Below are 15,598 nucleotides of genomic sequence, written 5' to 3'. Positions count from 1 at the left end.
TCTAGTAATCACCTTCTGAAAGTGTCAATACATTTCACACTCAAAGTAAAATTCTAAATATTTGAATCTCCTCTCCTGCAGTCTCGTTGTAACTATGAATACGAGAAACAGGAGTACTTTTATAACACACTCGTATAACCTGTATCAGTTTTATCATGTTAGCTGGACGACTACAACATGCCAAGTGCCACCTTATCTACACTTACGAGCTTTATCTCTTCATTTTCATTTGTATTAACTTTGTTATTTGCTCTGTGGTTTGTTTCAAAACTTGTACAGATATACAATTAATACTCCCTCGCACTTATGCTTACAGCTGAACAGTATATTTCAAAAAATGAAACAAAAGCAAATACATAGATGAATGATTGAATTAATAAACAAATTAGCAAACGAAATAGAGGGATACATTAATGTAGCTTTCAACTGCTATCTGTTCAACATCCAGCAGATTGGAGACCAACTTAATGGGGATCAGTCACATATACTGTCCTGTTTGACGTCCTCCGTCCTGGTTTAGGTATCTACTGTCCTGTTTGACGTCCTCTGTCCTGGTCTAGGTGTCTACTGTCCTGTTTGACGTCCTCTGTCCTGGTCTAGGTGTCTACTGTCCTGTTTGACGTCCTCTGTCCTGGTCTAGGTGTCTACTCTCCTGTTTGACGTCCTCCGTCTTGGTTTAGGTATCTACTGTCCTGTTTAACGTCCTCGGTCCTTGTTTAGGTATCTACTGTCCTGTTTGGCGTTCTCTATCCTGGTTTAGGTGTCTACTGTCCTGTTTGGCGTTCTCTATCATCCTGGTTTGGGAATCTACTGTCATGTTCGACGTCCTCTTTCCTGGTTTTGGTATCTTCTGTCCTGTTTGGCGTCCTCTGTCCTGGTCTAGGTGTCTACTGTCCTATTTGACGTCCTCCATCGTGGTTTAGGTATCCTCTGTCCTGTTTGACATCCTCGGTCCTTGTTTAGGTATCTACTGTCCTGTTTGACGTTCTCTGTCCTGGTCTAGGTGTCTACTGTCCTGTTTGACGTCCTCTGTCCTGGTCTAGGTGTCTACTGTCCTATTTGACGTCCTACGTCTTGGTTTAGGTATCTACTGTCCTGTTTAACGTCCTCCGTCTTGGTTTAGGTATCTACTGTCCTGTTTAACGTCCTCTGTCCTGGTCTAGGTATCTACTGTCCCGTTTGACGTCCTCTGTCCTGGTCTAGGTGTCTACTGTCCTGTTTGACGTCCTCTGTCCTGGTCTAGGTGTCTACTCTCCTGTTTGACGTCCTCCGTCTTGGTTTAGGTATCTACTGTCCTGTTTAACGTCCTCCGTCTTGGTTTAGGTATCTACTGTCCTGTTTAACGTCCTCTGTCCTGGTCTAGGTGTCTACTGTCCTGTTTGATGTCCTCTGTCCTGGTCTAGGTGTCTACTGTCCTGTTTGACGTCCTCCGTCTTGGTGTAGGTATCTACTGTCCTGTTTAACGTCCTCGGTCCTTGTTTAGGTATCTACTGTCCTGTTTGGCGTTCTCTATCCTGGTTTAGGTGTCTACTGTCCTGTTTGGCGTTCTCTATCCTGGTTTAGGTATCTACTGTCCTGTTTAACGTCCTCTGTCCTGGTCTTGGTGTCTACTGTCCTGTTTGACGTCCTCTGTCCTGGTCTAGGTGTCTACTGTCCTATTTGACGTCCTCCGTCGTGGTTTAGGTGTCTACTGTCCTGTTTGACATCCTCGGTCCTTGTTTAGGTATCTACTGTCGTGTTTGACGTCCTCGGTACTGGATTAGGTATCTACTGTCCTGTTTGACGCCCTCTGTCCTGGTTTAGGTATCCTCTGTTCTGTTTGACGTCCTCCGTCGTGGTTTAGGTATCTACTGTCCTGTTTGGCGTCCTCCGTCCTGGTTTAGGTGTCTACTGTCCTGTTTGGCGTCCTCCGTCGTGGTTTAGGTATCTACTGTCCTGTTTGGCGCCCTCTGTCCTGGTTTAGGTATCTACTCTCCTGTTTGGCATTCTCTGTCCTGGTTGATTGAAGTATTTACTGTCTTGTTTGACATTTTCTGTCCTTGTCTAGGTATCTCCTGTCCTGGCGTTTTGTTTACCAAAATGTATCATATTTTCCGGTGGCTTTCCCGAGGGAAATATCAAAGCTGAGGGTTAACAAACCTTCATATAAACATGCATCCAGGGGCATAAATTGTTTATCATACCGAAAAATAATCAGTAATGAATGATGATACTCAAAAATAAACTGAAGATATGAACTATAATTTCTATCAGACACCCCTGTGTTCCCAGTCGCTCAATTGATACCATTACAAGTCAAGGTGTTATTGACAGCTCCTTGAAACAGTTGGCGAGTACATTTTTTTTTTAATTTTCGTGTTCTGAGAAATCTTGTTTTGAAGAATTATAACTTTTTCTGCTTCTTTGAATGCACGAAAACGTTTGCATTACTGTTCGTCCGCCATTTGTAAACAACTGGAAGGGAGACAACTCCTCGCAATAGAATATGGGTGTCGCCATGGGGGCATGCAGTCCAGGGAGACATGATATGTATCTCTCTGGCTCACGCGCCTCAGGGAGATATGTTTTCCACCCATCAACGTGATGCGTTTTGGCTTATTACAGGTACTGTTATAAGCATGAGGTATAATACTATTGTTTAAAGACCGCATTATTTTAACCTTTCAAATTTAGAAGAATATATCACACAAGTGTATTCATATACAAATCACTTCATGGGGAACCCCTGATTATTAAGCATCTTCATTAGCCCCAAATATCAATAAATACTTCGTCCAGAATGTCTTCTACCTGCACCGAACTCTGAAATTCGAAAGATCGTCGGTTGTTCGTGTTGTTTTTGACAAGTTATTTAATACATCCAATACATACTAAGTGAACATTGGGTTCAAAAGCCATGCCAAGTTCTTGGAAGTGTAAAGTTTAGACAAGTCTGTTCGACGATATCCTTTTGCTATCGACAACAGCTGATCACTTTTACTGTGTAGAGCCTTGATATCATTATCATAAAGAAACAAATTCTATACTAGTTAGACATGTTGTTGTCAATCATCATAGAGCCAATTTTAGTATTCAAACAACTATTAAATACGTTTCATTGTTTCCCGTTATTTGATAAAACTCTAAGTCCAATTTAGGTTGACTATAGGCAGCAAAAGTCTGGATAATAATTTAGGTTTCAAGGCGGCTTATAGGTTTTACCATAGCATGAGAAAGATTGTCGAAATCATCATCAGCAGACGTTACCATTGTTTGGTTAGTAGGTGAGGATATGCTACTGATGGCTGGCTGTAGCCATGCAACAACATTTTAAACCCTGATTCTATTGAATTCATCCGAAGAATCCCTCGTTAAACCAGAAAACATGGGTTATCGAGCATATTCGTGTGTTATACTAAGCGGCTCTACCTGCTGAAGAGTCGGTGGAGTGTACACCTATACGTGTCCGTCACCCGAATCCATTGTCCAAACAAAGAAAACCAAAGATCACTAAATATGTTCTTTTCCCTAAACAAGTTTTTATACGTTTTCCACCTTTACAGGATGGTTATCAAATCGCCATATATAAAAGTATGTAGAAACATATCCAGGGAATATCGAAATAATTAGAAATTAGTAACTCTGGTCTTCTATTAATACACTACAGTAATCAGGGTTAATTGAACCTGTAACTATTGATAACATTCCACATACATATACCTTACAATTCAAAAAGTGACATTCATAAAAACAAGTAGTTCAATAGAAGAGTAAGGATGATGTAAGTCAATATTCAGTGATTTATCGTAATACGTCTACTTGTCCTTTGGATTTTTCTTCTATTTCAAGAAATCATCGCATTCTTGTGCATTGCACCAGTAGGTAAGTAAAACATTTTGAATGATATTTTGATCCATAGCTTAGCAAATGTTTTGTTAAGTTATTTACGTCCAAAATCTGGCTTGTTTTTTTTTTTTTTTTTTTCATAGTTTGGATGACATGTATCGCTTAGTCTTTATCCATTTAACATTTAAGTCACTTAGTATTTATAGTCAGTAATTACATGATTTAATATAGTGGCGGCTAAACATTACTTCATTTGATAAATTAATTCGTTCAACGGTTATATCAAAGGTTGGCTAAAGTAATCCCTATGCCTATTTTATAGAAACGGTTCGACCTTCTCTTCTATCATAATCGATATCTTATTAATGTTCGAAAAAATGTCTTCTTTAAACTAATATTAATTGTATTATCAATATAAACATATACATACATACTATGTCCTTTATCTTGTTATCCGTAGTGAATTCTGCAGAACAGTGTTGGGTGTGTGACAATGTAAGAGATATCGCTACCTGTAAGAATACCACAATAAACTGCGGCGCCGATGAGGTACTGTATCCCACTTAAATATCACATAAGATAAGAGTTCGGAATATATACTCGATTCAACAAGTTTGAATTAGATATCGAATTTTTTTCAAGAATATGATGTAAATTTAGGTAAACAATGCCAACAATACCAACATATGTAAAAATGATCAATACTGTTAATTCACTAAAACACACTTATTCTTATACTACATATATTTAAGGAGTGCGCCTCATTTTGACTGTGTATGCGGGAGTATGCCCGCAGTTGGCAACGAGCATTTCCTATACGCAGTCAAAATGAGGTAATATCCTAATATTAACATCAAACGAATCGTTTAAGTAAAGTACGAAGAAATTGAAAAATACAGGGTGTCTTGCGACGTTGGTAACAACTTATGTTTTGATTCCCATGCTTATTAATCCTCTGAGCCCTTTTTATCATTGTGTATTATCTAATTTATTCGCAGTCAGAGTTTACCTAGCAGAAGAATGGAGATATGTTGATATAATCATATATATCCTTGGCTTTTAACAATGTCCACATCACAAAAGCTTTAGACCTAAAGATATTCTAGCAGTAAAGAATGAAGGCATAAAATTTGGTCTATTTGGAACAATTCCCACGTACATAAATTGCTTTCAGAAGATAACGGCTTCGTATGCTTTCAAAAAGTACCATTGTTACTAATCTTCTACTCTCATTATACTAATAAACGCCATCACAACATGTCATTATACTGATAAACACCATCAAAACGTCTCATTATACTGATAAACACCATCACAACATGTCATTATACTGATAAACACAATCAAAACGTGTCATTATACTGATAAACACCATCAAAACGTCTCATTATACTGATAAACACCATCACAACATGTCATTATACTGATAAACACAATCAAAACGTGTCATTATACTGATAAACACCATCAAAACGTCTCATTATACTGATAAACACCATCACAACATGTCATTATACTGATAAACACAATCAAAACGTCTCATTATACTGATAAACACCATCAAAAAGTCTTATTATACTAATAAACGCCATCACAACATGTCATTATACTGATAAACACCATCAAAACGTCTCATTAAAATGATAAAAACCATCAAAACGTGTCATTATACTGATAAACACAATCAAAACGTCGCATTATACTGATAAACACCATCAAGACAAGTCATTATACTGATAAACACAATCAAAACGTCTCATTATACTGATAAACACCATCAAGACAAGTCATTATACCGATAAACACAATAAAAACATGTCATTATGCTAATAAACACAATCAAAACGTCTCATTATACTGATAAACACCATCGCAATATGTCATCATACTGATAAATACCATCAAGACAAGTCATTATACTAATAAACACAATCAAAACGTCTCATTATACTGATAAACACCATCACAACATGTCATTATACTGATAAACACAATCAAAACGTCTCATTATACTGATAAACACCATCAAAACGTCTTATTATACTAATAAACACCATCACAGCATGTCATTATACTGATAAACACCATCAAAACGTCCCATTAAACTGATAAAAAACATCAAAACGTGTCATTATACTGATAAACACAATCAAAACGTCTCATTATACTGATAAACACCATCAAGACAAGTCATTATACTGATAAACACAATCAAAACATCTCATTATACTGATAAACACCATCAAGACAAGTCATTATACTGATAAACACAATAAAAACATGTCATTATGCTAATAAACACCATCAAAACGTCTCATTATACTGATAAACAACATCAAAACGTCTCATTATACTGATAAAAACCATCACAATATGTCATCATACTGATAAACACCATCAAGACAAGTCATTATACTGATAAACACCATGGAGACAAGTCATTATACTGATAAACACAATCAAAACGTGTCATTATACTGATAAACGCAATCAAAACGTCTCATTATACTGATTAACCTTTGGAAATGTATCACTATGAAAGAACTTCGAACTTCTCGGTTTGATTGTGGCGAGATTTATCTTGGATACTTGAAATAAATAAGAATATGATATGTTATGCTTATTTTTTCTAGGAATGTTTTCTTGCAAAATACATAAATGACTATGCGGAAACTCGGTACAGCGCTGGATGCAGCTCGCGAGCAGTAAGTTACTGTCTGATCGTTGCCTTTTACGCTTAAACTTAACCAGAATAATAGACATTGCGTGACAAACAAGGATATGATATTGTTTTCTTTGTGATTAACTTGAATATCTAATATCTTTTAATGTGATGAAGAAATAACAAAAAATAAAAAATAAAATAAATACAAAAATACGAGTATACCCTTAATACCGAGATTGAGATTGATGATAGATCATGAGAGTACACAGGAAAATTTCCCCTTAAAACAATTATGTCTTTTGGCCAATAATATAAATGAATTAATTTAATGAAAATGCTTGCTACCATCAGGATTACACCACAAGAAGATAAATATTTCAACCTGACTTGTCCTGATATTTATCTTATTTCGACATAAATAACTTGATATGTCGCAATTATTAAAAACGATACAGTTCACACATAAATCTGCAACCATAAGGGAAATGAAAGGCGTGTTCGGATTTGATAGGAAAGATATAAGACAATTAAGCAAGGTTAATATTACCATTGCGCAATGATGTATCGTGCAGGTTTGTCAAGCTTTGCAAGCGTTGGCACATGGACGAAGAAGTCTCGATCAGTGTGGACAATGTTGTACGGGATCACAATGCCAGGCAAACCTCTGCGGGCTCCAGCTAAGTGTGTTAATAGCCTCAAGTATGTAAAATATAATGTCATTGTCATTTTAATTCATCCACAAATTTGAAAGATTCGACAAAAAAAATATAATAAAATGATCATTTCGTGCACCGAACAATAAAATTTGGTTCAAAGTAACTTAAAGGACCTCTGTTTCGAATAATGGAATTTTGCAACGAACCAATTAGACCGAAACCAGATGCTATTTGTAGCAAACTTAGAATGAATATTTGAAATAGGTTGAAGAAATCCATAAGGTCCAAGGGGTATGTGATATGGCAAAAATAATTTGTGCAAATTTCTATTGCTCATGAAAGAGGTCCTTTCCTCAAATATGAATTCCTAATCTCAATATAACGCCAGGGAATCAGCATGCATCAAAACAATATAGCATCCTGTTGTATTCGTTTTATAAACATGTTTCATTGCATAATAAGTGTACAACTGGGATCGGGAACAAATTTTCCAACTGATATAAAGCCCATAACAATACCTTGTTGTAACTCAGCAGGATGTCTTAAACACTGGCTTTAAAACCTTTACTAGGTTGAACGAATACATTATCAAATAAAATGTCATGGATCACGGAATCACTCTGGCTATAAGCTGACATCATGTACTATGTCATGGAACGTTTTATGGTCAAAATGATGATCTTATTGGAAATATGATTTTTGCTTTGTGCAATTTGAAATCAGACAATATCGGTGCTGCCTTATATGCTTAAAACTGCCAATGCAAGTAAAAAAAGCTTCCAATAACCAAGCTTGAGAATTCAGTTTTCAGAAATCGTTTCCCCTTTTGATTACAGTAGTAGGAGAAACGATTTCGTAATACTGAGTTCTGAAGCTTGGTTATTGGACAAATTTTAATTTGCACTGGCAGTCATCGTATCTATGAAAGTGACGACATTTTAATTCGTGTTCTGATTGGAGGACGGTTCCGGGTATTCGTCTCCAAGCATAGTACAAACTGAAATGTCGCCACTTTCATAGATATGATGACTGCCAGTGCAAATCAACAAGTGTCCAATAACCTTAGATACGATGACTGAAACTACTGTAAAGTTGGATATCTTTAAAACGATTTATGAATACTGAAGCTTCGAATACTTTTTAAAATTTCATTCAGGAGCATTTAAACGTTCCCTGTCATCTTTAAGCTTCCAGTTTTCACTTCATCGTTTTTCATTATACAGGAACTACCTGTTCTTATCACTGATGTTTGTTTTTGTTATTTTGAGTTACATTTCGGTTTTGTTCTGTTGAGTAAGTTTACGGTTTTGTCATTTTGGTAGATTCACGGTTTTGTTTACATGTTGATATTTCACCGTTTTCTTTTCTTTTCAGATGAAACACTGCCAACTTGCCTGTATTGTCCTGACCTTGTTGTCGATGCATACGCCTGCAAAAGTCGTAAAACGTGTCTGGATACAGAAGTACATCTTTATCTAATGTTGATATATATATAGAGGTTACACAATGAGTGATGGTTGGATATGAAAATTTATTTCACACGAGTGAGTAATTTTTTAAAAGTTGCAACTTTTAAAAAATAACTTACGAATGTGAAAGATTTCCATATCCAATAATTACGAGTCGTGTGACCTTTTCTACCACAATAATATCGGCTTGAATCAAACGAAAACGTGGCCAAGTATAATTTCGCGTATACAAATAAAGTGTACCGGTGACGTCCGGGACCCGGTGATGTGACGTCATTCGGTTATTGATGACGAATAACAATTGCAGCATGGGTAAAAGTTCGAATTCATGACCAATCAAAAGACCAGAGGGTCATATATACCACTAGTGGTATATAACATAAATTTATCCAACATTTATCCCACAACTACGCTTGTTTAAGAACTGAAATGGCACGTGATAAAATTCGTAGCAGTGTGTTATTGTTTTTGTTTACACACCGCAGTGTGTTACCACTTTCTAAGCCTCCGATTGGTCATTTGTGACCTACAGCAAATCTGATTGGCTAACCTCTGACATTTGACCACGGACTTTTTCTATTACTCTCATTTTTTTGTCGTCTGTCTTCAAAAGATCAGCATGGACGCATTTTGTGGATTTGTTGGTGCTCAGAGGGGTGTCCCCAGGGAAATGTCGATTAATCTGTACTTTGAGTCGTACAAAATATAATTTGATGATGGTAAAACAGACGACGCATGGAAGCGAGATATTGCATCGATTATAGGCCTAGCGAACCGAAACTGCCCCCCCCCCTCCTTTATAATGATTCTAGATTGCAGTAGACCGCGATAGCCATGAATGAATTATCAAAACAAATGTAATACAAAATGGTTAAATCGCTGACTTTAATCGTAGTCATTTGAATGAAACGGTCGTTAACTGTTAGGGGTAATTATTATTAAATACTATAAACTTCCTACAACGCCATCCATAGATATCGTTATATTGCACTACAAAATTAGAAATTAGATACGTTGATTTCAGAAAACCAACAAAAAGGAAAAGACACTGGTATATTCATATTATGAAACTAAGTCTTACACACTGTACATATTAATGACTTCACAATGTCGTGGTGTCCGTCTAACAGATAAATAGTGGAAACTGTAACAAACTGTAGCTCGTGCAATTACCATGTCTAATGAAAATATCAATTGCAACTAAGGTGGAACTGAATCAGCCCTACATACATCACTGTTCATAAACTTGAACATTTTCAAGATAAAATTCAGTTGCAATAGTAATTTTGCAAGATATACTGGATTAAACAATACAATCAGTCCCTTAGTCGCCACCTCCCAACAATACACTCAGTCCCTTAGTCGCTACCTCCCAACAATACACTCTGTTCCTTAGTCGCCACCTCCCAACAATACACTCAGTCCCTTAGTCGCCACCTCCCAACAATACACTCAGTCTCTTAGTCACCACATCCCAACAATACACTCAGTTCCCTTAGTCGCTACCTCCCAACAATACACTCAGTCCCTTAGTCGCTACCTTCCAACAATACACTCAGTCCCTTAGTCGCCACCTCCCAACAATACACTCTGTTCCTTAGTCGCCACCTCCCAACAATACACTCAGTCCCTTAGTCGCCACCTCCCAACAATACACTCAGTTCCCTTAGTCGCTACCTCCCAACAATACACTCAGTTCCTTAGTCGCCACCTCCCAACAATACAATCAGTCCCTTAGTCGCTACCTCCCAACAATACACTCAGTTCCTTATTCGGCACATCCCAACAATACACTCAGTCCCTTAGTCACCACATCCCAACAATACACTCAGTTCCCTTAGTCGCTACCTCCCAATAATACACTCAGTCCCGTAGTCACCACCTCCCAACAATACACTCAGTCCCTTAGTCACCACCTCCCAACAATACACTCAGTCCCTTAGTCACCACATCCCAACAATACACTCAGTTTCTTTAGTCGCCACCTCCCAACAATACACTCAGTCCCTTAGTCACCACCTCCCAACAATACACTCAGTCCCTTAGTCACCACCTCTCAACAATACACTCAGGTCCTTAGTCGCCACCTCCCAACAATACACTCAGGTCCTTAGTCACCACCTCTAAACAATACACTCAGTCTCTTAGTCGCCACCTCCCAACAATACACTCAGTCCCTTAGTCACCACCTCCCAACAATACACTCAGTCCCTTAGTCACCACCTCCCAACAATACACTCAGTCCCTTAGTCGCTTCCTCCCAACAATACACTCTGTTCCTTAGTCGCCACCTCCCAACAATACACTCAGTCCCTTAGTCGCCACCTTCCCAACAATACACTCAGTTCCCTTAGTCGCTACCTCCCAACAATACACTCAGTCCCTTAGTCGCTACCTCCCAACAATACACTCAGTTCCCTTATTCGGCACATCCCAACAATACACTCAGTCCCTTAGTCGCCACCTCCCAACAATACACTCAGTTCCCTTAGTCACCACATCCCAACAATACACTCAGTTCCCTTAGTCGCTACCTCCCAATAATACACTCAGTCCCTTAGTCACCACCTCCCAACAATACACTCAGTCCCTTAGTCACCACCTCCCAACAATACACTCAGTCCCTTAGTCACCACATCCCAACAATACACTCAGTTCCTTTAGTCGCCACCTCCCAACAATACACTCAGTCCCTTAGTCACCACCTCCCAACAATACACTCAGTCCCTTAGTCACCACCTCTCAACAATACACTCAGGTCCTTAGTCGCCACCTCCCAACAATACACTCAGGTCCTTAGTCACCACCTCTCAACAATACACTCAGGTCCTTAGTCGCTACCTCCCAAACAATACACTCAGTCCCTTAGTCGCTACCTCCCAACAATACACTCAGTCCCTTAGTCGCTACCTCCCAACAATACACTCAGTCCCTTAGTCGCTACCTCCCAACAATACGCTCAGTCCCTTAATCGTTACCTCCCAACAATACACTCAGTCCCTTAGTCGTTACTTCCCAACAATACACTCAGTCCCATAGTCGCTACCTCCCAACAATACACTCAGGTCCTTAGTCACCAGCTCTCAACAATACACTCAGTCCCTTAGTCGCTACCTCCCAACAATACACTCAGTCCCATAGTCGCCACCTCTCAACAATACACTCAGTTCCCTTAGTCGCCACCTCTCAACAATACACTCAGTCCCTTAGTCGCCACCTCTCAACAATACACTCTGTTCCTTAGTCACCACATCCCAACAATACACTCAGTTCCCTTAGTCGCTACCTTCCAACAATACACTCAGTCCCTTAGTCGCCACCTCCCAACAATACACTCAGTCCCTTAGTCGTTACCTCCCAACAATACACTCAGTCCCTTAGTCGCCACCTCCCAACAATACACTCAGTCCCTTAGTCGCTACCTCCCAACAATACACTCAGTTCCCTTAGTCACCACATCCCAACAATACACTCAGTCCCTTAGTCGCTACCTCCCAACAATACACTCAGTCCCATAGTCGCCACATCCCAACAATACACTCAGTCCCTTAGTCCACCGTCACAAACCCTCCTAGTCACACATCCAACAATCATCTCCTTAGTCACCTAAAACTCCCTACCACAATACACTCAGTCCCTTAGTCGCCACCTCCAACAATACACTCAGTCCCTTAGTCGCTACCTCTCAACAATACACTCAGTTCCTTAGTCACCACATCCCAACAATACACTCAGTCCCTTAGTCGCTACCTCCCAACAATACACTCAGTTCCCTTAGTCACCACATCCCAACAATACACTCAGTCCCTTAGTCACCACCTCCCAACAATACACTCAGTTCCCTTAGTCACCACATCCCAACAATACACTCAGTCCCTTAGTCACCACCTCCCAACAATACACTCAGTCCCTTAGTCACCACATCCCAACAATACACTCAGTCCCTTAGTCACTACCTCCCAACAATACACTCAGTCCCTTAGTCGCTACCTCCCAACAATACACTCAGTCCCTTAGTCGCTACCTCCCAACAATACACTCAGTCCCTTAGTCGCTACCTCCCAACAATACACTCAGTCCCTTAGTCGCTACCTCCCAACAATACACTCAGTCCCTTAGTCGCTACCTCCCAACAATACACTCAGTCCCTTAGTCGCTACCTCCCAACAATACACTCAGTCCCTTAGTCGCTACCTCCCAACAATACACTCAGTCCCTTAGTCGCTACCTCCCAACAATACACTCAGTCCCTTAGTCGCTACCTCCCAACAATACACTCAGTCCCTTAGTCGCCACCTCCCAACAATACACTCAGTCCCTTAGTCGCCACCTCCCAACAATACACTCAGTCCCATAGTCGCTACCTTCCAACAATACACTCAGGTCCTTAGTCGCTACCTCCCAACAATACACTCAGTCCCTTAGTCGCTACCTCCCAACAATACACTCAGTCCCTTAGTCGCTACCTCCCAACAATACACTCAGTCCCTTAATCGTTACCTCCCAACAATACACTCAGTCCCTTAGTCGTTACTTCCCAACAATACACTCAGTCCCATAGTCGCTACCTCCCAACAATACACTCAGGTCCTTAGTCACCAGCTCTCAACAATACACTCAGTCCCTTAGTCGCTACCTCCCAACAATACACTCAGTCCCTTAGTCGCTACCTCCCAACAATACACTCAGTCCCATAGTCGCCACCTCCCAACAATACACTCAGTCCCTTAGTCACCACCTCCCAACAATACACTCAGTCCCTTAGTCGCTACCTCCCAACAATACACTCTGTCCCATAGTCGCCACCTCCCAACAATACACTCAGTCCCATAGTCGCCACCTCCCAACAATACACTCAGTCCCTTAGTCACCACCTCCCAACAATACACTCAATCCCTTAGTCACCACCTCCCAACAATACACTCAGTCCCTTAGTCACCACCTCCCAACAATACACTCAGTCCCATAGTCGCTACCTCCCAACAATACACCCAGTCCCTTAGTCACCACCTCCCAACAATACACCCAGTCCCTTAGTCACCACCTCCCAACAATACACTCAGTCCCTTAGTCACCACATCACAACTATACACTCAGTCCCTTAGTCACCACCTCCCAACAATACACTCAGTCCCTTAGTCACCACCTCCCAACAATACACCCAGTCCCTTAGTCACCACCTCCCAACAATACACTCAGTCCCATAGTCGCTACCTCCCAACAATACACCCAGTCCCTTAGTCACCACATCCCAACAATACACTCAGTCCCTTAGTCACCACCTTCCAACAATACACTCAGTCCCTCATTCGCCACCTTCCAACTACAATAAAAATGGCAACTTTTTTTCATCATCATTATTACTTATGTCGTAAGGAATAAAGTCAAAATATATTTCAATGTTTGTTAACCATTTTGCTTGAACGAATGTATTAGTTTTGAAAAATACTTTCGGTTTAGCGTTGTTGTTTTCCTGTAATATTGTTTGAGAATTAATAAAAGATTTTTTTTTCAGATGTGTAGTACCGCTATACATTTAGTCGGGGGACGGATCAGATATGAATTTGGATGTTCTTCAAAGTCGGTAAGTCTGTTTGCTAACATGACCCTGTATACTAAAAAAATCATCATATGATCGGCATGTTATTACGTGAAGTAGCCCATATAATAGTTTACATAATATGTCATTAGCGTCATAATTTGGGCAACGACATGAATCGAAATTAGGAAAATGAGCTAGAGATTTCGCATAGCCTTGATGTTCCGACAAAGTTCCATCAGATTCGGAAACCAAGTATATAATTAGGTCATTCCTGTTTCCAATAAATTATCTATTGACCATGTAACTTTTTATACGTCAGCTTTGTGCAGCACTTGCCGGTAACGCACCTGCCAGTAACGTTCGGTCTGGTAATAGCGGTGTAACGATATGCAGCACATTCTGTGTCGGAAATGACTGTAACAGGCAGGATTGCTACACACTGCAATCAAGTAGGTACCAGTATAAATATCATGAGAATGGCAGAGTCAAGTCATTTATCAAAACATACATCCATTTGTAAATACACATAGGCAGTGCTATGCTGTTCAACACGTACTTTTTATGATATAACTGGCCAATTCTTCAATGTTATACCGCCATATCATAAATAGTGTAAGGAACATGTAGTTACACAATTGTGACGTCACAAATACTTTATTACCGATCAATGAATATGTAACATAGTTTTGCTGCAAAAGAAAACGTACTGCCCGTGTCGAAATATTCCATATGTAAACATACTTCTCATAAAAAACGAGGATTGTTTGAAAAGAATCGTGTGGTTATCATGTATGATGTCACAAAAGAGTTATGTATGTATAACGAATTCAAATAGATTATAAATGTATTCCTGGTAACTGAATTTCATGTAATATCTATTGTTGAAACGTTACCCTATCATAACATAATGTATATCATCGTTTCATCATCTGGGTTTATATCATAACATCCCATCTCACAATAGATATTATTCTTTAATTATCTGGGTTAATAATCGATCATCCAATCACACATTAGATGTTATTGTTCCATCCTCTGAGTTGACATCCGACGAATCAACGTTTTACATTTATCTTTCAGTTATGACATCAGGAATTCCTGGAACGTCACATCATCACGTTTGAGTGCGGTGTTTCCTTATCATTAAAATGTATAGTGATCGGTGATGCTTAATTCAAACAAATAAAATAATTACAGCAGGTGCTATTTTATCATATTAAGATTAGTACAATAAGCAATGATTATAATATTAATCATATTTTTTGAACAAGGGTAATATTTCGTATATCATCAATGCTTCCTCGACTTGACACAGCTTTATATCTCTTTGATTTATGTTACATCAATCAGTTCTTTTCCTTCTGTTACTAAAAAAAGTAGTGTCCTTTGCCCAGCCTCACGCGTTGGTGTCACTAGTTCTCATATAACATTGACTGTTGAT

The 15,598-nt window shown here is 39.3% G+C and overlaps 1 protein-coding gene across 1 annotated transcript; it reads left to right on the top strand.

Annotated features, from left to right (window-relative positions):
* Positions 1-2,522: 2,522 nt before the first annotated feature.
* On the top strand, positions 2,523-15,360 carry LOC117340493. The gene is made up of 9 exons (XM_033902252.1): positions 2,523-2,604; positions 3,829-3,861; positions 4,286-4,374; positions 6,459-6,530; positions 7,063-7,189; positions 8,521-8,609; positions 14,131-14,199; positions 14,477-14,606; positions 15,238-15,360. Exons 1-9 carry the CDS (start codon positions 2,523-2,525, stop codon positions 15,279-15,281), a joined length of 735 nt encoding a protein of 244 aa, XP_033758143.1. The 3' UTR covers positions 15,282-15,360.
* Positions 15,361-15,598: the final 238 nt, after the last annotated feature.

This window comes from Pecten maximus, chromosome 13 (genome assembly GCF_902652985.1).
Source record: "Pecten maximus chromosome 13, xPecMax1.1, whole genome shotgun sequence".
Lineage (NCBI taxonomy): Eukaryota > Metazoa > Mollusca > Bivalvia > Pectinida > Pectinidae > Pecten > Pecten maximus.
The sequence above is the reverse complement of the archived record's forward strand: the minus strand, read 5'-3'. Positions and strand labels throughout refer to the sequence as shown.

Coding starts and splice junctions, on each gene's coding strand:
- LOC117340493 (XM_033902252.1), top strand. CDS start 2,523: ATGATATGTATCTCTCTGGCTCACGCGCCTCAGGGAGATATGTTTTCC. Junction 3,862..4,285: donor CTTGTGCATTGCACCAGTAG/GTAAGTAAAACA, acceptor TGTTATCCGTAG/TGAATTCTGCAGAACAGTGT. Junction 14,200..14,476: donor TTGGATGTTCTTCAAAGTCG/GTAAGTCTGTTT, acceptor TTTATACGTCAG/CTTTGTGCAGCACTTGCCGG.